Source organism: Lepidochelys kempii, chromosome 10 (assembly GCF_965140265.1).
Source record: "Lepidochelys kempii isolate rLepKem1 chromosome 10, rLepKem1.hap2, whole genome shotgun sequence".
NCBI lineage: Eukaryota > Metazoa > Chordata > Testudines > Cheloniidae > Lepidochelys > Lepidochelys kempii.
The window spans coordinates 74920905-74942058 of record NC_133265.1 but is presented as its reverse complement, the minus strand read 5'-3'; the positions used below and the strand labels follow the sequence as shown (position 1 = coordinate 74942058).

At 41.3% G+C, this 21154-nt stretch overlaps 1 protein-coding gene and 1 long non-coding RNA gene across 29 annotated transcripts in view; one reads left to right on the top strand and one right to left on the bottom strand.

The window, feature by feature from the left end:
- Positions 1-960: 960 nt before the first annotated feature.
- NR2F2 (nuclear receptor subfamily 2 group F member 2) lies at positions 961-15294 on the bottom strand. Of its 3 annotated transcripts, none has more exons than XM_073304246.1 (3): positions 14752-15294; positions 6783-7310; positions 961-4004 (listed from the first exon to the last, which is right to left on the bottom strand). In XM_073304246.1, exons 1-3 carry the CDS (start codon positions 14792-14794, stop codon positions 3730-3732), a joined length of 846 nt encoding a protein of 281 aa, XP_073160347.1. In that variant the 5' UTR covers positions 14795-15294; the 3' UTR covers positions 961-3729. The 3 variants fall into 3 exon arrangements, with proteins under 3 accessions (XP_073160347.1, XP_073160345.1, XP_073160346.1); XM_073304244.1 differs by lacking the exon at positions 14752-15294 and adding an exon at positions 8868-10316 and having other exon boundaries at positions 6783-7331; XM_073304245.1 differs by lacking the exon at positions 14752-15294 and adding an exon at positions 8868-10313.
- The window catches only part of LOC140895064 (uncharacterized), a 131882-nt gene continuing 124708 nt past the window's right edge, over positions 13981-21154 (top strand). For 11 of the 26 annotated variants that reach the window (XR_012154076.1, XR_012154080.1, XR_012154077.1 and 8 more), the window contains exon 1: positions 13982-14138. This is a non-coding gene — a long non-coding RNA (uncharacterized lncRNA). The other 15 variants (XR_012154065.1, XR_012154085.1, XR_012154075.1 and 12 more) reach the window with 8 other exon arrangements.

Here is a 21154-nt window from a genome sequence, read left to right as displayed (position 1 = left end):
TACTGGGAGACGCCATGTTGGCTGAGCTAACAGGACACCAAGTCAAAAGCAGGCTTCGAGGGATACTTCCACGCGCTTCGTCTCCCCTACCACGCACCCCCGAAATCCCACTGAGCGCGCACATCCCGGCTTAGAGGAACCAGAACCCCCGCGCTATTTGGGGAGGGTTAAAGGGGGAATTCAGCGCCGCGCCAGCGGCGCAGGGCACTTTGCAGCCAGCGTTTTAAACTAAAGTGCAAGCCCCCCCCCCCCCCCCCTCGCCCCCGGCTCGGTCTGGTCAGATCCTCGATGCCCGTCCTTTAACCCGCTTTGTGTTAACTTTTGAGATAAAACTCCCCCTGCCCAGACATGGGAGTGAAGCTAATTGGGAAAGGTTTGGAGGTAAGGGGGGGGGTGGGGTGGGGGAGTCCTTCTCGAGACATGTTTTAAAGTGTCTTAAAAGCAAGCGATCGCCTCTTTGCTTTTACTATTGTGGTTCGCGTTGGGCTGTTTGTTTCCCTTCCATCCCAAGCACTGGTGGAGGTGGCAGAAACAGCGAATTCAGATCAGATAAAAAACCCCGCAAAAGGGGGGGGGGGAATAGACACTTAAGAGGAAAGAGTCGCCATGTTTAACAGCTTTTTTTTTTAAAAAAAAGATCTCGTCAATTTCACATAGAACAAGCCTCTCATTCCCAGCCCTCCTCTTTTGTCCAACTCAGTCGTTGGATAGGTCTTTTGTTCTAACTCAGCATGAAAAGAAAAACTTTCTTTAAATGCTATAAACTTAAACCTAATGCAAGTCCCTAAACAAATCCTCCTCTGAGCATTCCAAACATATATACATGGGTTTTTTTGTTTAACCCTATGCATTTTCTGTTTACTCTTATTTTTTGTGAACCAAAGCTAGCTGCAAAAACAGAGATCTCTATAGATAGCTTACAGGTTTTCAAACATAAAAAAACAACAACCAGGGAATGTCTTTTGATTTGAAAATCATAAATTATAATTTAATGCCAATAACAATGTACAGCAAACGGTTGCTTACAATAAACTAACACAAAACAAACAAGTAAAGATCCTGTGGTCTTAGCTGGAATAAAAACTTCACACACACTCACTCACATGGAGAGCACTTGCAATAGAAAAAGCTAAATCCAGAGGTCAGCAATCCCCTTCAGTAACACACGCACACACACGCAATTTATATATATAAAATCAGCCGTGGTTCGGGTGTAAAACTGCTCAAATTCACAATTATATATATCATTCCCCCCCCCACCCCTCCACAGATGGGTCTAACTGGGCGGAAGATCAGGGTTTAATCGACTTTACAGAATTATCTCTCTTGCTTTTTTTTTTTTTTTTTAAACCACAACATGGTGTAGTAACTTGTGGTAGAGGGGGTGGGAAGCCTCACACAAGGACAGAATTGCAAGCTTTCATATACAAAGCATCTGCTGTAGACCATAGGTGGGGGACGGGACACACACACTCACACATGCACAGAAAAAAGAAAGCAACCGCTTTCAAAATCAGAGCACCCTGCTTCGTGTCTTTCCTTCCTTCAAATTTTATTTGCGATGATAAGGGATAGTGAGTATTAAATACACAAATTGTGCATCCGATCCTGCAGCACTTACGCAGACAAAATTCCCACTGACCTGAATGGGACCTTTGCCTGCGGGAGGATTGCAATATAGGGCCCTGCAGATGTATGTTTGTAAGCAGAGGTACATATACATTCACATATCCCAAATGTAAAATATGTTGCGAATCTCTGGCCATGCTTTCACTGACCAATTTTTTTTAAACCCACTTGCTATTATATATACACATTAAAAACAGTCTCCTCAGTCCTACAAGCTAAGTCACTCAATTTGAAGACCTCTCAATGACAACGATAGATGGCAGTTACAGAGTATTATAAAAAATCACACATGCTTAAAGAAAACTCATTGCAAACAACTGACCTGTATTTACAATACTGCTATTACCTTGCTCCAGTGATCTTGTGCATGTATGTCAGAAATTTACAAAAGATTTTTCCTCCCATTCTGATCATAAAATAGATACTGATCTTCAGAATTCTAATACTTTTTCACAACAATACCTTTCCTATGCAGGCACTTAAGTGTGACAAAAATAAGAGCCTTCTCTAGAAAATCCATTTTTAATTAACAGGAGGATTAGATGAATGGGGGGCAATGGTTTACCATTTCAATATAGTACTTCCTAAACCAAAGATAAACCATGAATTTAAGTCCCCCAACCCCACTCCCGAATTAAACAGGTAAATACACTACTATAAGTCTGCTACAAACTTATTGTGACAAGTAAACAAATCAATTGCCTATGGATTTATATGACTACAAACTATAGAGAAGTAATGTGGTTTCTGAAAGACATTTATGACAGCCAAACAAGTTTCAGATATCAAATAATATTTTAATTTCTGAATACTTTCAATTTTCCTTGGAATATAACACACAAAGACTCGACCAAACAGTTCAGTTATTATAACTTTTACAGTATACAGAAATGTTGCACTTAAAAAAAAAACCTTCAGTTTTTTTAAACACAAAACTGTAAACTCTAAGATACTGAATCAATCACGTTATCTATAAGTGCCAACAGTGTTATTTTGTCATGCTGATTTCAATGATATTTTTTTAAAAAGGGAAAATATCAACAATTATTATAATACAAAGGGCTTGCAAATATACAAACAGATAGAGGAGTTTAATAACAATTCATGAAGAACTATGTGGAACCCAATCCAAATTACAAAAGTTCACTTTGTTTTTTTTGTTTTTTTTTTGTTTTTAGTTTTTAGTTTTTGTTTTTTTAATCAAAACCATAATGTGTCTTGGACACAATTCATTCTACCTACAATAAATCCCCACAGTTCATTTTCTGTCTGAAAATATCAAAAACCTAGTTTTTTGGGGTAGTTAAGTGACATGTGGTTCATTCGGGCCTATATAATTATAGCTCTCTCTCTCAGCTTCAAGCTAAATTTTGGGTCACCACCTCTAAGTGCGCTTCCATCATTGTGTTGTTGAGGGGTTTTTTCCTTTTCTTTTCCTTTATTCCTATGATACTTTCATGGACTCAGTTTTAATTCTTTCAGAACGTATATTTTAAGGATACACTTTTTTTAAAGAAGCCAAGATTATATCAAAAATTATTATAGAACCACAGAATAACCTGGTTTGAAACCAGAAAAATACAAAAAAGAACAACTATAGGTACATAGACACATAGGACAATTAATAATTTGGAAAAAAAAAAGACTTACTTTTTTCCATTGCTAATTTTCTCCAAATTTCCTTTAAAAGCACTTTCAGCGAGATATTTTTCTTTAAAAAGTTTACCCCACAAAAGAAAAGAAAAAGAAAAGAAAAAAGAAAAACCAACCCTAATGTATTTCCTTCCTTCTTTCTTTTTTTCTTTTACTTTTCTTTCCCCTTTATTTTTTAAACAAAAGAAATGACAAGTAGCAAGTTTTTTTCTCTTAATGACACGGGAGTTTTTAATGCATTCTGTAAAAGTTCATTTGAGAGTCTTTTTTTTTTTTAAATTCACAGTCCATTATTTTTCCCCTGTCTTCTTTTAGCAAACTTGTAACATCCTTAGCAGAAGGAAATATAAGCAACCACCAGAACCCAAATGTCATTTGCTTTCCTTTCCCTCTCTTTCATCTCCCTTCTCAATATATATATATATTTTAATTTTTTTCTCCAATATTTTATTGAATGGACATATAAGGCCAGTTAAAACTGCTGCCAGACAGTAACATATCCCTGATTAGGGTTTCTATTGGGGTTTTACCTACCAAACGGACGAAAAACAATTGCTCTATGACAGAAGATGAGACAGTGCGCAGGGAGGGAAGACGTAGTAGTAACTTCCCGAATCGCGTTGGTTGGTTGGGATACTGGCTCCTAACGTATTCTTCCAAAGCACACTGTGACTTCTCCTGTAAACTTTCAACATGGGCTACATCAGAGAGACCACAGGCATCTGGAAGAAAGGTTAAAAAAAACAAAAAAAAAACAAAAAAAGAAAACAATCAGTTTAAAGAAGATTGTTTTTTTTTTAAAAAAAAACCTGGTAAAATTAGGCGTAGATAGTGGTTGATCATGTCGCCCTCAGAGCTAAGCACGTTTTTAGCAAAAGGTGAATATATACATTCCACCTTCCGGAGGGGTCTGCTCTAGAATTAAACACAGCTTTAAGATCTGAGGGTTTGATTGCACTACTGGCCTAGGTGTTGATACTGAGATGCTGGGAAAGTGTCATTTTTTTATTATTATTTATTATTAATTTGCAAAGGTTGAAAAGCGTGCGGGGAATAAGCCACTATTTCTTTCCCACTCGGAAAATAATTGGGAAGAGTCTCATCATATGGCTAGAAGGAATGATAATTATTAGCAATAATAATTAATAATAAAAACTGGCCCAGCAAAGCATAAGGGCGCCCCAGATCCAGCAACAGATTCTCCCCCAAAGAAGACAACGCGTTTTTCTTCAGTCTTTGAAACTGATTTAAGTGGCCCTTTAAAACTGATCTTGTCAGTTTAGCCTATTCAGAGGCAGCCATGCAAACTGTGATCTCTCTGTTCGTTTGAGCTGTCCTCCCCACTTTCTTTTTCTTTTTCTCACTTTTTCTTTTTCTTTTCTTTTACACCCAAATCCTCTACAAGACGAAAACTCACTGATATGGTCTGGACATTTTTCTGATACGCTAAAATACAATCAGTTCCCTTTAAATCAGAGACGTCTGTTCTGAAAGAGCACAGGGTGTGACCTGACCTCTCTGTGGCTTCTTTGGCATAGGGCTAACACATGCATATTCTGCGAGTCATTAGGACCCAGATTTTCAATAAAGAAAAAAAAAAGAGGGGAACAAATAAAAACGCAAACATCATATACATCTATGTGAGTGTCTGTTTTACATCATTGAGCGTTATTGGGGCATCTGAGAAGCTGCATGCATAACCCTATATTTGCATGTGTGTATTTCCACAAAAATCAGATAACAGAAACCTTTATCTAGTTGGGAGGCAATTTGCATGCCAGGCCTCACATTTTGCAAATAGTAATAAATTTAACAGTTACGACAGTGTCGGACGATTGTTTTCTTGAAAGGCTAAAGAAGTGCTCTTTAGAAATCCAGCATTTGAAATAAACTCATCAGGGTTGTTTTGGGGAGTGTGTGTGCGGGGGGTGGGGGAAATCCGAGCTGAAAATTTGAGCGAGGAATAAAATGCATCCTTGAAAAATGACAGGAAAATAAAATAACCATCCCACAAACAAACGGTACATTCTGCTTTTCCTACGGCTAGATGCTCCCTGCTAATTGATCACCTAAGGACTTTAGCACAAGTAATTTCTTTTTTTAAAAAAGTTTTACTTGCAAAGCAATAATATATAAAAGGAAGTTTAGGTCACGACCCAGAACCTGGACAAAGTCCAGAAAATGACTTGGTTCCCCAGACCCCCTTTAACACAACAAGGAATGGATTGTGAGTCCTCCTCCCCCCACTGCACAGAAACGACATTTTTTTTTCTTCTGTTTCCTGATATCAGGCTTTAAAAAACTTGGATGAGTAATTATTTTACAAGTCCTGCTTCCATTCATATGTTTATCACGTGGCCACTTTCCCAAGCTTTCAAATTAGTTACAAAAGAAATCATTTAAGAAAACAAAACCACCTTAATCCAAAACTTCTAGAGGTCCAAGATAGTGGGTCACCGGCTGCGCCTTAAAGTTAGCAGCCTCGACTAATGTAGTGCCCAAATTAGAAAGCATGTATTTAAATATATATACATATACATACATCTCTCTCTATATATATAGCCTCCAGAGTTAAAATCAAGTCTATTACGCACACAGGTTAAACTACGGTGCAAGTTAATTAGATTTCACAATGCATTCAATGATTGTTTTATAACTCATATACTATTTATATGCAGGAAAAGTTGGCACGTATTTTCCACTTTTAATTATCTAAGAAACACCTTACTGCTTTGATTATTTCCTTCCAGAGAAATAGCTGTGTAACCATAGAATTAAATTTGTAAGCCCCAGCTAAGAATCCTTTCCTGTTACTTTTTCATATTATTACGATGTATGTACTGGAGAATTATCTTTTACAAACCGCTACTTACTTTGGACCATACCACTCCTGCTGTGTGTAACTACAAACTTCCCCCCTTCCATTAAACGACACAGCACTGCTCCTTGCCATATTCTATTTCACTCAGAGACAGCTCTTTGGGAAATATGATTTATTTTATTTCATAGGATGGAAGCGAATGTATTTTAAATTCAGCTTTTCACCGCTTAACTTTTTTTTTTTAATTCACTTTTTAAATCACAGGGCTGCTTTTGTTGTTGTTGTTTTGTGGTTGCCCATAAAATGATCCTTTTTTTTCAGGGATGGGAAGACTTGCTTTTAACAACATCAGACAGCTTTTGCTGCTGTTCGGATTGGTGTCGTTAAATGCCAGAGCTATACTGTTAAATCAAATATTCTTTTCACTGGGGAAGGCAGAGGCTCACATGCCTTATTGGTGCTTAAAAGTCCCCCCCCCCCATTGTTAAAACTATTTGAAGGCTCCCTCTAAGGGTGCTTATAGGCCAGGCCTTCCTTCCAGAAACACATACCATTTTTCTAAAAGGACACATGTAGCAATGATTCTGGTGGGGTTTCCAGCTTCTTACACTTTGCCAGAGTGAACCGATTTCAAAGGGGGCGGCTGGGGGTGGGAAGAGTGTAAATAAATGCTGCCTACCTGAGGTGAAGAGGACTATGGCCTTTAAACAGCTATATTCTGCAGAGTCGACATGCAATGCTTTCAGTTTTTCTACTTGCTCTTGGAAGATTCGTATGTGGTCCATAAAGGCGACCACTCGGTCAGCAGACATCGGCGAAGCGTGGAGGCCAGCAGCGGCCAGGAGAGGAGCTACGTGGAGGGGCATGGAGCACTGGGCGGCATTGAGGACAAATAACTCGCTCCAGGTCAGCCTGAGGAGGGCCACCTGGTCTGTGATCTGGAGGTCTGGGAAGAAGGGGATATTCCTGGCCCACTCCACCGCACTGAAGAGCATCCTGGCTGCCAGTTCACAAATGTTCTCGATGCCCATGATGTTGTTGGGTTGCATGCATTGACTGCCAAAGCGGGAGGTTGGGTAAGGTTCTGCTCGCAGGAGAAGGGAGATATATCCGGATAGGTAGGAATGGCAGTTGAGAGGGTCCCCATTTGTCAAGGCGAACTGACCATGAGTTGGCTGTGTGGGTGGCATTCTGCCCCTCTGGACGGCTGCAGTAAATAAAGAAGAAACTACAGCAATTAATATCTGAATTGCTACGATCCTTTTCCAATCAAGTTCTACTTTGTGTGTGACCCTGGGTAAAGGCAGCTTCTGGGTGGGGAGGGGGGGACGACATGCATTTTCCAGACAGAGTGCAGCCTGCGTCTGGTTCAGGGCTCTGCAGTTCCTGATTAAAGTAAAAGCAGCAATAAAAGCTAAGCAACGCTGGGTACATGCCTCAAGGCTGCTGCTCTGAACTGCTTTAAGGACACTACGGATCCTCAGTTCCTAAACACACAAGAATTCAACCCCCCCCCACCTCCTCATATGTACCGAACGTCTGTGTGTGTGTGTGTGGGGGGGGGTTCCTCTTCATTACAGCTGATATTGCTTATTGATTTAGGGCTGCAGCGTGGGGAGGGCGCAGGCACCTTTCGAAATCCAAAGTGCTCGTCCCAGACAGCATTTATTGACTATTCTACAATCCTTTAAAAAGGTAAAATTCCCCTGCAACACATAGACGGGTAGCTACAGCCAGGCGACGGGCGAGGGTTATTACTGAAAAGCACCTTTATCAGCTGCTCATGGAAAGTGGGCCTTTCATTTTGTTAATAAATTTACATGGTGACAGCGAGAGGGAAAGGGAATAATAGCCAGAGATGCAGAAGGAAGGGAGAGTGGCTGAAATGTGCGTGGCTTAGATTTGTTATTTAGCATATGCCAAGGTTAGTTACTCCTGTAGACACACAAAAGACAAGCCAGGCAGTCCAGAGCCCCCTAACCCTTAACCTACATAGCAGCGTCCAGACACAGAACACGCCATTGCAAGACTGGAGGCTCATATTTCTCGTCTAATTTTATATCACAAAGACTCGATTTGCACGGATCAGGAACCCCTCAGCTACTTATTTCTTTCCTCCCTCTCCCGTCCCTTTTACCACATTCTCGCTGTCTCTCCTGGGGGTGGGTGGGGAAGAAAATAAATAATAATAATAATAATAATAATTAATAATTAATAAAAAGACGGGTTTATTTTTAAAAACCAGACTGCGAATCCACAGTGGAATGCAGAAGAGCCCTGCAGGGATGCGAGCTCCATTGCTACAGTAATTCGAACCTCCTGTGTAAGGATGGGTGATGGGGGTAGGTATTCATCTCTCTATCTATAAATTCATACACACACGAATTGGGGAAGGGGAGGGGGGTGTAATGCTGCCCATGCAGGAGGAAACATTAAAAAAGTAACCACGCCTCAGACGATCCATCTCCCTCCTTAAACAGCTGAACCTAAACTATCCACTTCCAATGAACCTCCATCAGCCAAATCACACACATCAATGAGGAGGGCCAGAGAAAGCAGGCAAGCCCCCCCCCCCACCCCACCCCAGCCCCCAACACCTCTTTCTGAATTAAGGGAAAGTTTCTCTCACTCACTGTTTATTGTTGATTTGGCTTTTTTCCCCCCTTTCTTAAAAAGAAACAGATTTGTTTGAAGGGGGGGAGGGGGATAACAGAAAAGCAAAATGCAGTGACTGAAAATTGGAAAACAAATGAAATCCCAATACCTTCCCGTCTCATGCCAACTTTGAGGCATTTTTTGAGCCGGCAGTACTGACACTGATTGCGGTGGTGCTGGTCAATGGGACAGTTCCTGTTGGCACGGCAAGTGTAGCTCAGGTTCCTCCGGACACTCCGCTTGAAGAAACTCTTGCAACCCTCGCAGGTAAATTGGCCATAATGTTTGCCACTAGACTTGTCCCCACAAACCACACACTCAATGTGCTGTTGCTGCTGCTGCTTGTCTCCTCCTTGGCTCTGCTGGCTTGGCTGGTTGGTCTGGGCTGGAGTGCTGGGGGGCCCTCCTTGTCCCGGGGTTTGTGGTGTGTGAGGGGCCCCAGCGGGTGGTCCTTGCACTGGAGGGGCTTGAGCAGGCTGAGTTCCCTGAGCTCCGGGTACATCGTCCTGGGGGTCTCGCCACGCGCCAACTACCATTGCCATATCTATTGGACACCGTTTCCAAACTGCCTGTCCCCCCTTTATTTTTAAAGTTTGTTTGATTGGTTTTCAGATCAGCTTTGCAGCAGTTTCTCTCTCTCTCTCTCCCTCTTTTTTTTTCCCCCTTAAAAAAGGAGAAAAGGGGGGATGGGGGGACAGAAAAAAATGCCAGCGAAGGCGGAGAACGAGGGGTGTTGGGGGGGGCAGATTGCGAGTCGATTGTCTGGCGTAAAGACAGAAAAGTAAGGGGGTGGTAGGGGTAGGGGAGAGAGAGAGAGAGAGAGAGAGAGGAAAAAAATCTCTTCAAAGATCTCCCTCTCTCCCTCTCTTAGAGCTGATCTGCTGCAGAGGAGTTGAAGGAGGAGAGGCGAGTGTCGGGGGGCCAGGTCCAGGGAAGCTCACAGTTAGCCATTCAGGAAAGCCATCAAAATAAGAATGGAGAAAAGGTTACAGATGACACACAGGCTGCAAAGGGGAAAAAAAAATTGCACAACTGAAAAGACTTTTCTGGGCGCAGAAAGCGGAGGGCTTCGCTGTAGTTTTTTGAAGTCCAGGTTGTGGAAACATCAACCGAGATCAGCTTGGCTTCCCCCCCCCCGCCCCTTTCTTTCCGCTGCTTCTTTCTCCTGCTCTCTCTTTCTCTCTTTTCTTTTCTTTTCTTTTCTTTATTTTGCTGCTGCTTCTTCTCCTCCTGCTGCCGCTGCTGCCGCTGCTCGCTGCCTTGTGCCGCGTCTCCTTCTTTGCAAGTGGGGCTCTTAGCGCAGTTGGTTCACACAACACATGGGGTGGAGGGGAGGGGGGGGGGAGGGGGAAGGGGGAGGTGAAGGGAAAGAGTCAACTCTCCAGCTTAGAGCTCAGCCAGTGATAATGATAAAAGAGGAGAGCGAGGAGGAGGAGGAGGAAGAGGAGGAGGGAAAGACGGATCACAACCTAGAAAACTGCATCGTTCTTCATGCAAAAAAAAAAAAAAAAGGCAAGACGAGAAAAGGCACAGGAGGGACAATCAGCCCCCCCCCCCCCAGCAAAAAAAAAAAAGCAAAAAAAAAAAAAAAGCAAAAAAAAAAAAAGCAAAAGCAAAAGAACTGCGAATCAAAGTGATCAAATATGCTAAGAAGGGGGGGCAGGGAGTGACTGCGGTGTATAGGAGCGGGGCTGGCAGAGTGGTGAGTGCTTTCCCTGCGATCAGCTCGCCGAGCTCTCTATATAGTGAACTTTGACACGACTGCTGCAACTTAGCACACGTTACCATGGCGACCGCTCGCCTTATAAGGCAGCAGACGGTGTTTGACTGGTCAAAAGCGCCCGGACCTCCCCTCGCCTCTCATTGGGCCGCTCTGCCTTGCGCTGCCTGGCATGGCTGCCGAAGCGCGCTGCCCGGTCCTAAAGGGAGAACGCTTCGCGGACAGCTTAGAACGGAGGCCTGGGGTGGGGGTGGGGGTGATTTTTTTTTTTAAAAAATATGATTGTTATTATATCTTTGCACTTTCACTTTGCCTTAGTTGCAGGATCTTTCCTAAGAATGGGAAGGGTGTGTGTGGGGGGAATAAGGCTGGAGACCCAGATAAATATCCATGGCAAAATGAGACTGAAATAGTCTTTGTAGCGCTCAGACTTTATTAACTCTTTGATCAGGCACGAGGAAAAAAAATCTGATCATATCATCACCTGTAAGCAAGAGAGTTAAATTACATTTTCCTGTTCCCCATTGTGGTGATAATGTCATAAAAATAAATTCCTGATGGATTTTTTTCCCGGGGGGGGGAGGGTAAAAATAACAGCTACTGTGCTAAATAAGCTGATCGGATGCGATTCTTATAAATCAAAAATTGGGGAAGGAGGGCTTCCAGAATTGATATTCTTCAGTGACTACCTTCTCCCTTTAGGGTTAAAGTTTCACAGGTATGTAGATTTAACTTTTAATTGCTCAATCCGCGGAGAGGATGCTGACAAAAAGATAACTGTGTCACTCGGATGCTGCAGTTAAAAGACATGATCATGACCCTTATTCAGCATCATTTTAAAAAAAAACCCTCTAAAATGGAGTTAGCTGTAAACTATAATTTCAGTATCTGCAGCCCTAGGTAGAGATACCTGTATTCATACCATACACATTAGTGTAATGTCTGTATGTATGCTACATATATATTAGATATACATCTATCAATGTATATAGACAGAGACATCAGTGAATATGGTACTTGATCACAGAATAGTTGAGTATAGACTTCATTGTTTCTTGACTGCTCTGGCATTTCGAGAACCATTCTTTTCATCAAACACCCAAACATACACTGGAAATAATTAGCATACAAATACACACCACACATGTCTGAATATCTATATATGTGAACACATACCCACACATTTATTCTGAGTTGCACCGGGTTTACAGAAATAGCAATGATTTAATCAAGAACAGCATATCTTACATTCATTATGTTGGAAAAATTCAATGCTGCTTTCCAGAACATGAATTTCTTTTCTTTTATCAGAAACCGAGGCGGTTTGGTCATAACGTAATACATTTCTAGCTATTCAACTTTATTCTTTTTGTTTTAGGCTAAGCAGAAATTCACTGATAACACACAGGGATTCGGTGGCATTGTGACTCGGTAGCACAACCTCTGTACTATATACGGAGCAACTCTAAATAGGTAACCGATCTAAGTACACACGGGCAATTGTTTATATCCTATTGAACCTGGGTACTAAGCACCATAACAGAGATAGTTAGTTTATTTTCTATTGAATATCTGCGGCAAGCACCAGAGCAGACAAACGCATGGACAGATATAAATCAATTTTAAAATACATAGATAAATGGACAGGGAGACAGTTGCTTCTATACAAATATACACATACATATAAACACATGTGTGAGATGGGGACTTATACACATACAGTCAAACTAAGTAGAAACATGGGGACACAGATGCATACAAAACTATATTCAGGATTAATTGCAGCAGCTTTCCCCCTCCGCACACACTTTTTCATGTTGCCACATGCACACCCCTTCTGCCGCAGAAATAATATATGTCTCTAAAGCCGCAGGTGCTGAGATGATTGGAAAGTTGTAAAAAGCACCTAGACTTGACACTGTCCTGTTTATAAACCTGGAATATAATAAGATTCCACCAACAAAGATGCGCGCCTGGTCAATTTCAAAGGCAGGCTGTAGAATTCCAATTGATCATGATGTAGCAATATAAACCCTTAACTTAAATAGTAATCGAGGGGGAGACAGAAAGAAAGGGGTTGGGGGAAGGGACCTTTTACGGTTAAAATGTGGAGAGCTGCCTTATGATTTCCAAATAACGCAGACATTAGGGGTCACACCTTTTGGTTGAGAATATAAAACATAGTTGTTGAATGTAGTTTATGTGGCATGTCTTGGAAAAGGTTTCGTCTCTCAAATCTTATAAAGTACACAGGGATAATTCATCATCTAAAAACATTAACATCTTAACAAGTGCAGAAAGAGCGTTTATTTTTTTAACAGAGTCCACATTATGAATAGTTTGAATATTTGATCTACCTATGCATGCTTAAAAGCTCCAGTATATTCGGATTACTCAAACCATAATGAAGAATACCCCCGATTAACTATTTGCTCTTCGAGGGATACAAGAATACAACTATTTATTAGGTAGTTTGCTATTTATTTGAAAACACCCCTGCGATGTAGGCTGATGTGGAATAGATGAATATAATGATGAACTGCAGCTAATTTTGCTGAATAATATTTGAAAAATGAGTGTATCGCTGATAGAGGAAGATTCTAAAATGTCCTTATCAGAGCTAAGTCATAACAGCACAGTTATATTTCGAAAGTAGGATGGTATTATTAATCATTATTATTCTATTATTTATTATTGTTTACAAAAAAGAATAAATCCCTCCTGCCATTTTACTGCAGATGTAAATTTATTTTAATGAGCGGAGGGCGGAAAGATTTATGTTTACTAAAATAAAGTTTGGGATAGCCTCCGTGTAAATCGTTAGAAAAGAGGGGGAGATCTGTTTTTCTGGCAGAAACTTGCCTAATAGTCCTCTAATTCTTTATAGATTAAATCGCAATAGGAATACAGCATCGAACAAATACCGAGTTTCACTCTGAACTCAGTGGAAAGCAGTTAAGTCTAACAGAATGCAATGAATTCCTCTTCTCCCTGAATATAGTATGTGTGTGTTTTTCTCTTCCACCACACTGAAGTTCCATGAATAGGGAAAGTGGCTCCTATTGTGTGCCTCTGAACTTCCAAGTCAATGCAATTTTTAACCACTGGCTTGTGGTACTTTGAAAATCACCAGGGGCTGTCAGAGTTGGGTCCTCTGAAAAATTTACAGTGCTAAATCAGAGCATATGCTGTGAGAGAGGGGAAAAAATTGCTTAAGATTGGAGCAAGTACAGTATCTGTCTGCCCCCTAGTGTAAGTCTCTTATCTGCCTAAAATTCAACTTTAAAAGAAAAGGATCTCTTAAAGGGAAACGACTTTTGGCTCACGTATACATACGAGAATGAAACTTCTGTGCATTTTAATCTGATTAATTCCTAAGGATTTAAAATTAATTGGCTTGGACACTCCTAGATCGGACAGTAAGATTTCTGCATCAGGGTTTCTCCCAAGCCCTGTGTTGAATAGGTATTTTTAAGCGGGGGGGACGAGGGGGGGGTGATTGGTTTGTGATTTTTTTTTAAATGAGAAGCCATGCCTCTCACGCTTTTGTCAGAACAGAGCAGTTTTGCTGCTTAAAGTCAGATCTGCACCTTTTGCCATAAAGAAGGATAAATATTTGCCTTAAAGCTGCAGACCAGCTGCCAACCGCACCTTTCGATGGTGAGTATATATTCCTGCTTCTTCTCATTGTACTTGCTTAAAACCGAAATTGTTTCTGGTGGGAGAGACGGGTTCTCAGCGCTAACATATTCAACACCGACCTTTCTCAAAATAATAATAAATAATAATAGTAATAATAAGAATTAATAAAAAACGCTGCCAGCTTCACACGATTACAAAAGTCCGTGCAGAATCCGTAGCACTGAAGTTAGAGACTTAGTCCCCCCCTCCCTAATAGTCAATTACTATAACAAAGTAGAATTAGTCAGTTACTATAACCAAGTACCCTTTCACAGAAGGGCTATTCGTCCTTCACTCTTGTTTGAAATGACTTTGATGCGCGTTTGTATATTAGCTTTTGAATCTGATTTGGGGTCGTTTTGTTTATTTTTACTAAAGGACGTGATAACTGATGGTGCTGTAATTGCAGACACTGGGTCTCTTCCCTCTCCCCCCCCCCGCCGCCACCCCTTTCGAGCAACCCACGTAACCTTAGAAACACTAGTTTAATAGGCAAGTTATCTAACAATTGTTTTCTTAAGAGAAACACAAGATCACAACACATTTAAAAAAAAAAGAGTGAGAAAGAAGAAGAAACTATAAGTAAACATACCCAAACCATATTTGCCTTGTTCAAGGTCCCAAATCGCTTGCATCTTCTTTTTCTACCTCTCCTTTAGTTCTGCAGGTTAAACAAACAAACCCAAAAAACCGCTGTTTGCCCCCCTGAAGAGAGGTGCGTTGGGTAATTAACGAGAATCTCCTTCTGGGGGTTTAGCTAAGCGATTGTGCAAACTGATAAAAAAAAGAAAAGAAAGTAAATCGATAAATAAAAGAAAAGGACGCTACAGCCTTCGGGGGGTGGGGGGAGAAAGAAGGAAGGTGAAGGGAATAGATCTCCCCCAACCTAAAGGGAAGTGATTTCCGTGTGTTATTAGCGTTCAGCCTTGGGGGGGGGGGGGACAACAACTGAACACTCACTCTAACTTTGCCCAGACAGGGTTTGAGGGAGAGCTTTGTACATAGCTATTAGGAATGTGCGCCTCGCCTTTAAGAGAGAGAGAGAGAGAGAGAAAAAAAACCACCCAAACCCAAGGTAGGAGAGATGTCTTTGAGTGATCCTTGTCTCTCATCTCATTCCTTAGAAGGAAGAGCGTCTTGCTACACCTTGTTTGGAGCTGAAAAGACCCGAGACTTAAAAACCAAAGCAAACCAAGGGGGGGGGGGGGGACAACAACAACCGCACAGCCCCCCCCCCCCCCAGTCCAGCCGGAAACAATATAGATAAATAAGAGTGAAATCTCCTAACTTCGTGAGTGTTGTGGTCGGATGTATGCCCCCGATTTCAAACCCGCCAAGAGAAAAACCGCAAACAGCTGCAGGCGAGCGATCAGCACATGCACAGAGAGGGAATTGGGGGGTGGGTGGGTGGGTGGTGAAGGGATAGTGTCCTGGGAAGGGTCGGTAGGGAACGCAAGCACATGCTAAAGCAAGCTGGAAAAGAATCGGAGCTAACCGGGGAATCTCTTTCTCTCTCTGCCCCTGAAATCCCAGCTAGAAGGACTTACTCCACATAGTTATTTTAAAATGGGGAAAAAAAAAACAAAACAAGTCCATCTATAAAACCCGCTGTTGCTCATTAAAACCCCTAGAAAGACATTTCCCCAGCCCTTCACAAACATGGCAACTTTAGAAATGCAAAGCGAGGCTTCGCGGTTTTACTTTGTTAATTTTTTTTTAAAAAAATTGAGGCTCCTGTTGCAAGCCTGAGATTACTCCCATTTTCTACCCCCCCCCCAAAACACAGTCCTTCCTCCTTTCCTAATGAACGAGACGCTAGCTCAGGGAGAGTTTGGGACAATTTGGAATACATTATGCTGCATTTGGCAGTCTAGTACAGTTTTAAACTTAATGGATTCCTGTTTCTTCCTTTTTGTTTTAAGAAAAGAATGGGACACACACACACACACACACACACGGATCTTTTATTTTAGGAAGCTGTTATGGTAAGAAGTGTGTCAAACTTGACAAATGGAACAAACCTTCTTCCACTCTTACTTGTCTTTGCCTTAAAACAGGAATTAAGTTCACCACAGTTCTGAATGTTAATTGCATGTTTACTGAGCTAATGAAAATTAGGAATGGGTTTTAGCTCCTCAAACAAGGATGAAAAAACGATGAAGGCAACTATCATCACAGCCTGGGGGGAGGAATAAACGCACAATATTGCCCAAAATGGGAAATCTTTTAACTGTTCATGAATACCCTAACTATTGTCGACACAAGTTTCCACTCCTGTGAAGTCTGATCAGTACATGGGAGATGGAGACACAGCCCTGTTGAATGAATTTTTACTATTGCCAGAGGGACATTCAGACTTCCCTCACCCCCATGCAGTCCTCCCCACTCTGCAAAATAAACCCCTTACGGGTGAGAATTCTTAAGGTGTGCTGACAAGCATATGATACGTAGTAAAGTAATTTCCTCCCTTAGCCCACGCCTCCCCCTCCCCACACACCATCTTTCCCAAATGTTCCTTTTCTATCAATCCCAAGGGTTGGGAGGGAGGGGGGCAGAGGACGGGAGAATTAAACCTCCCCCCTGGGTTTATCCTTGCCATCCAAGGATGAAAGGATGACCTAATAATTCAGTTTTATGATAACAATTTTCGTGCTTGAAAACAAACTGCCCAAAAGGAAACAAGAAAGAGAGAGAGAGAGATTGTGGACTATACCTTTAAGGATTCTCCCCCCCACCACCCCGCTCCCGCCCCCCCTACAAGGTGCTGCCTGGAGGGGATTTAATTAAACCGGCTAAAGATGTTTTAAATCTAAAATAAAAAATAATTCCAGGGAGACGTTTTCCCTCTGCTGTGCAGCTCAGCGTTTGAAAACTTTGGCCCAAGTTGTAGCGACAGCCACAACTCTGCTCTTCAGGGGTCAGAGGTGAGGGCTATTTTAACCCTAAAAGCCTGCGAAAGACCAAGGTTGAAACTAGACTTGCAATACTAATAGCCATAATTACCTCCACCCATTCCAGGGGCATTCCTGCAGAAGAAATGTTAGACGCCGGGTAAGAATATCTTGGGGTGGATCATTTTTTTATTTTTTTTTAAAATAACAGCAATATCAAGGAATTTCTCAAAGTGCTCCCTTTGCCTGTGGGATTGGAGGTTTTTTTTTTTTTTTTTTTTTTTTTGCAAGCATTCCCAAGGCGCTAGGTCTTTGTCTTAGAAGGAATGGAGTGTCTGAATGGTGTGAAAGGGACAGAGAGGGTCGCTTCAAATCGATTTTACTTGTCCTCTCTGTCTTTTCGGATCAACGCCCTTCAATGGTCACATAGGTGCTCTTTCAACCAAAACCTTGTGCAACATTTTCTGCCTGTATTGGTGCTAAATACAATAAATGCTGGGCAGATTTTTTTTCTTCTTTCCAAAGCAGAAAGCACCCTAATTAAATTGTTTTATATGGACAGTCAAGACAGACCAATTAAGTATGCATTAGTATAAAGATATATTCTGGAGATAATCGCTCTATACAAGATGTGCAAAGTTCCTCCGGCAGAGAGGGTGTAACACCTTTTGATATGGATCCCCCCCCTCCTCCCCCAGTCGTCTCCTTTACCTGTATAAGGCACTGGATAAATTAGTTAAAAGCCATTAGTTAGAGTGCTTTATAAACAAAGTTAACATGTGGATGTAGTTGTTTGTATAGTAGAATATTTAATTGTAGTACACATACATAATTACGGCTATATATATAACCTGGCTATATAGCTGTAAATTATATATGTGCAGTAAGGGTACTTCAATTATATATATAAATGCAAGTAATATTCAGCTAATATAGAGATAGATGACTAAATACAGACATATAATGAAATATATAGCTGTGTATAAAATATGGATCAAATAAGCACACATGCTAAATCTAAAATATGGTTGTGTATTCATGTATTATATTTTATACACACGTGTATACACATACACCTATCTCTGCACTAGTATAAACACATACACATATTATATACTGATTTAATCATTTACAATAGAAAATATTTCACATTCCAGGCACGGGCTTTCCCTGGGATGAAATAACAGATCAGAAGAAGCACTCATGAACTCCTCTTTCTGGCCATTTTAGTACCTTAGAGAAAGCTCTCTAACGTGGGTAGTTATAGAAAATGGGGTTTAATATCTAGTCCGTTGTTAATTGTTTTAAAGGCAGTTTCCATATCCCAGCCCTGACTCATTTTAATCTATTAAAGGGGGTTGGGGGGACATAGCCTCAGATTGCAAGGAGAAGAAGCGTATGGATGGATGTGAAGTTCCTGAGGCACCTTGTATTCCCAGGCACTTCCGAAGAACGACGCTGAGCATGACTTTGCTAGGGAGTGAAACCCTTACAGCGAGACATCCTGATTCCTGCACAAGTGGGACTGAGGAAACAGACCCCTCACCCACGTCCCCCCCTCACTCGACAGTGAATTGTTAAGCGAGGAGAGAGAAAAAAGAGGGGGTACAGAATGGCAAATGGAGTGTGTCTGGTGGCTTGATCGAGATTCATTTTGCAGCTGCAGTTGGAAAGAGTTTAGAACATTACAGGGAGGTGGGAGATATGGTGATGCGTAGGTGGTTTAATGTCAAAGTAAACAGGTTGAGAACAGACCATTTAAAACCCTATATTTCTCTCTTTACTGGGTACATTCAAGAAGAAATCATAACATAACTGTAGGAGAGGCAAAGAACTCATCTAAAGGAGCTCTCAGCAAGTCTCCTCCCGGACAAAAGTCCACCTCCTGTTGGGCTGGGTATTGATCAGGAGAGGAGCCGAAGATGTCACCACACTAAATATTTACTGATCACACACAAATAGCCGGGACTTGAACGATTTTCTCCTGTGAGGAGAGTAGAGAGAGAAGGGTAAATCATTTTATTAGTGTGTATAAAGCAAAGAGCACACTCTGGCTTGGAGTGTTTTAAGATGTGTCTTCAGCTGGATGAAAAGAGTTAGGGAAATCGATATCAAGTGATTAGGCGACCCAGTAGAGAGAGGCTGTGAATTTCATGGATTTGGCTATACCAGGATGGGGAAAAGAAAAGAAAAATATATCGGGAGATTAAAGGGAGGAACCCATTGTAGCAGAACCAATAAAAAAATAATACCCAATCAGCCCGAAGAAGGTAGGAAGAATAAGACCCACATTTCTAAAATGATCCCTATCAGCTAGGCAGAGGAATCAGGAGCACACATGAAATAGACAAATAGGAGGCGAATAGGAATTCTATAAGGAAAATACAACTAGGAGAAGGACATAAAAGTTTGCCCCACCCACATGTAAAGCAATGACTGAAACACTGAGAAAATGGTGACAAAAGACATAACAGCGAGAATAAAAAGGAGAGGGTTGGAGTATATGATGGTCAGACTTTGAGATCAAGTTGAAGGGACTTCAGTTATCTATCTCCGTCAGGCAGGAATGTCTTTAATAACAGCAGCTACAGTCAATTCATCTCAGTGGTGGGATTTTGTTCCCACCCCCTAAAATAAACGTGGTGAATAAAATAGATTTTAGTGTTTAACCACAGCGCGTTATACTGTAATAACAGCTCCTCTAGTCTGTAATCTAGAGATTACTGCATTTCTAAGGTGACCACGAATGGCACTTCTGAAAAAGACAACATGATTAAACTCTGCTCTACACGTATGAGTATTTTAATTCGGATGGGGATTCTAATGCAGGGTCTTCAATCCCAGCAGTTTTTAAAGGACTATTCAATTCTGTCTCAGGTACAATCATATCAGTTGATGTGTGGTGGTAGGTTATGTACAACTCTGCTTCAGACAGTCATGGCAAGTAGCAAAGTATACAAAGGTAGAACTCGACAATGACTCTGCCAATCAACCCTAAGGTAGACTATTTAAAGAGTCTGGTGAATTTTTGCATAGAGTAAGTGTTATTGTCTCCCTATTAAAGGGACTAGCTGCCGCGGATATCTTTTCTTTGGGGGAAAAACCCAAACAGGGTGTCACTGAATAGAACTAAGTCAATACGACCGAGAGAAAGTTTTTAGAAGCAGCTCGAATGATGCTATTTTCTGAGAAGGATGGAGGCACCTTAAACTAGGAGCCTCAGAGCAGAACTGATGGGAAAATGGCTTTTCACTTCTCCAAGTGCTAATTTTGCTACCGGGATCAAGCACTGGAGTTAGCAACAGCTAGGAACAGGCAACTGGTTACTTAATATCTAAGAAGTGGCCGAAAAAAATGGCTTTTCATTCCTTTGTGTGCCCTTAATCCAAAGGCTATTTTCTCCCTAAATTAAGGCTACGGGGTTCATACTACCCTGTTGGATCACTAATGCAACAGGAAACCCCAGGATAGATACAGACTAATTAACAGTTTTCCATAGCTGAAGCGGTTTTTAAGAATCCCAGTGGATTAGACCAATATGTTCAGGTGTGAGGCCAGCAGGGCCTATAACGCCTCCCACTATAATCTTATAACCTCTTTACCTAATTCCTTAGATTGCAGATAGGAAGAGTCTGACCCTCGAGGTCGTAAAGAGCTTGGTTTCATTAACCCTTCCCGCTCCAGCACAGAACCAAGGTTAACTACGCTAATCTAAAGGGTGTGTGTGTGAGAGAGAGAGAGGGAAGAAAGGAGATTGCAGTAGTGTGAGGTTCAGTGTGGCTGCAAGGTTTAAGAACTCTGATCCTTCTTATTCCTTTTTTTTCTAGTACGAAGGAAAATGGAAATGGAAAGAAAACTGTTTTGCCTGCCTGCCTATACATATATAACATCCATGCATAAACCTTATAAATATATGCACACTTCGGTAAAACAATATTTTTGATTTACTTCATTGCAAATTTTCTTTTTCCCTACTTTTAAAACGTGGAGTAAATGAAGTATTCTAAAAATGTCAGATATTGCAAAAAGAAAAGTATATTTACCAGCTCCAAAACAATCGCTTTAGATTGCTCTCCATAGTCAAATTATAACTTTTAAAGAAGA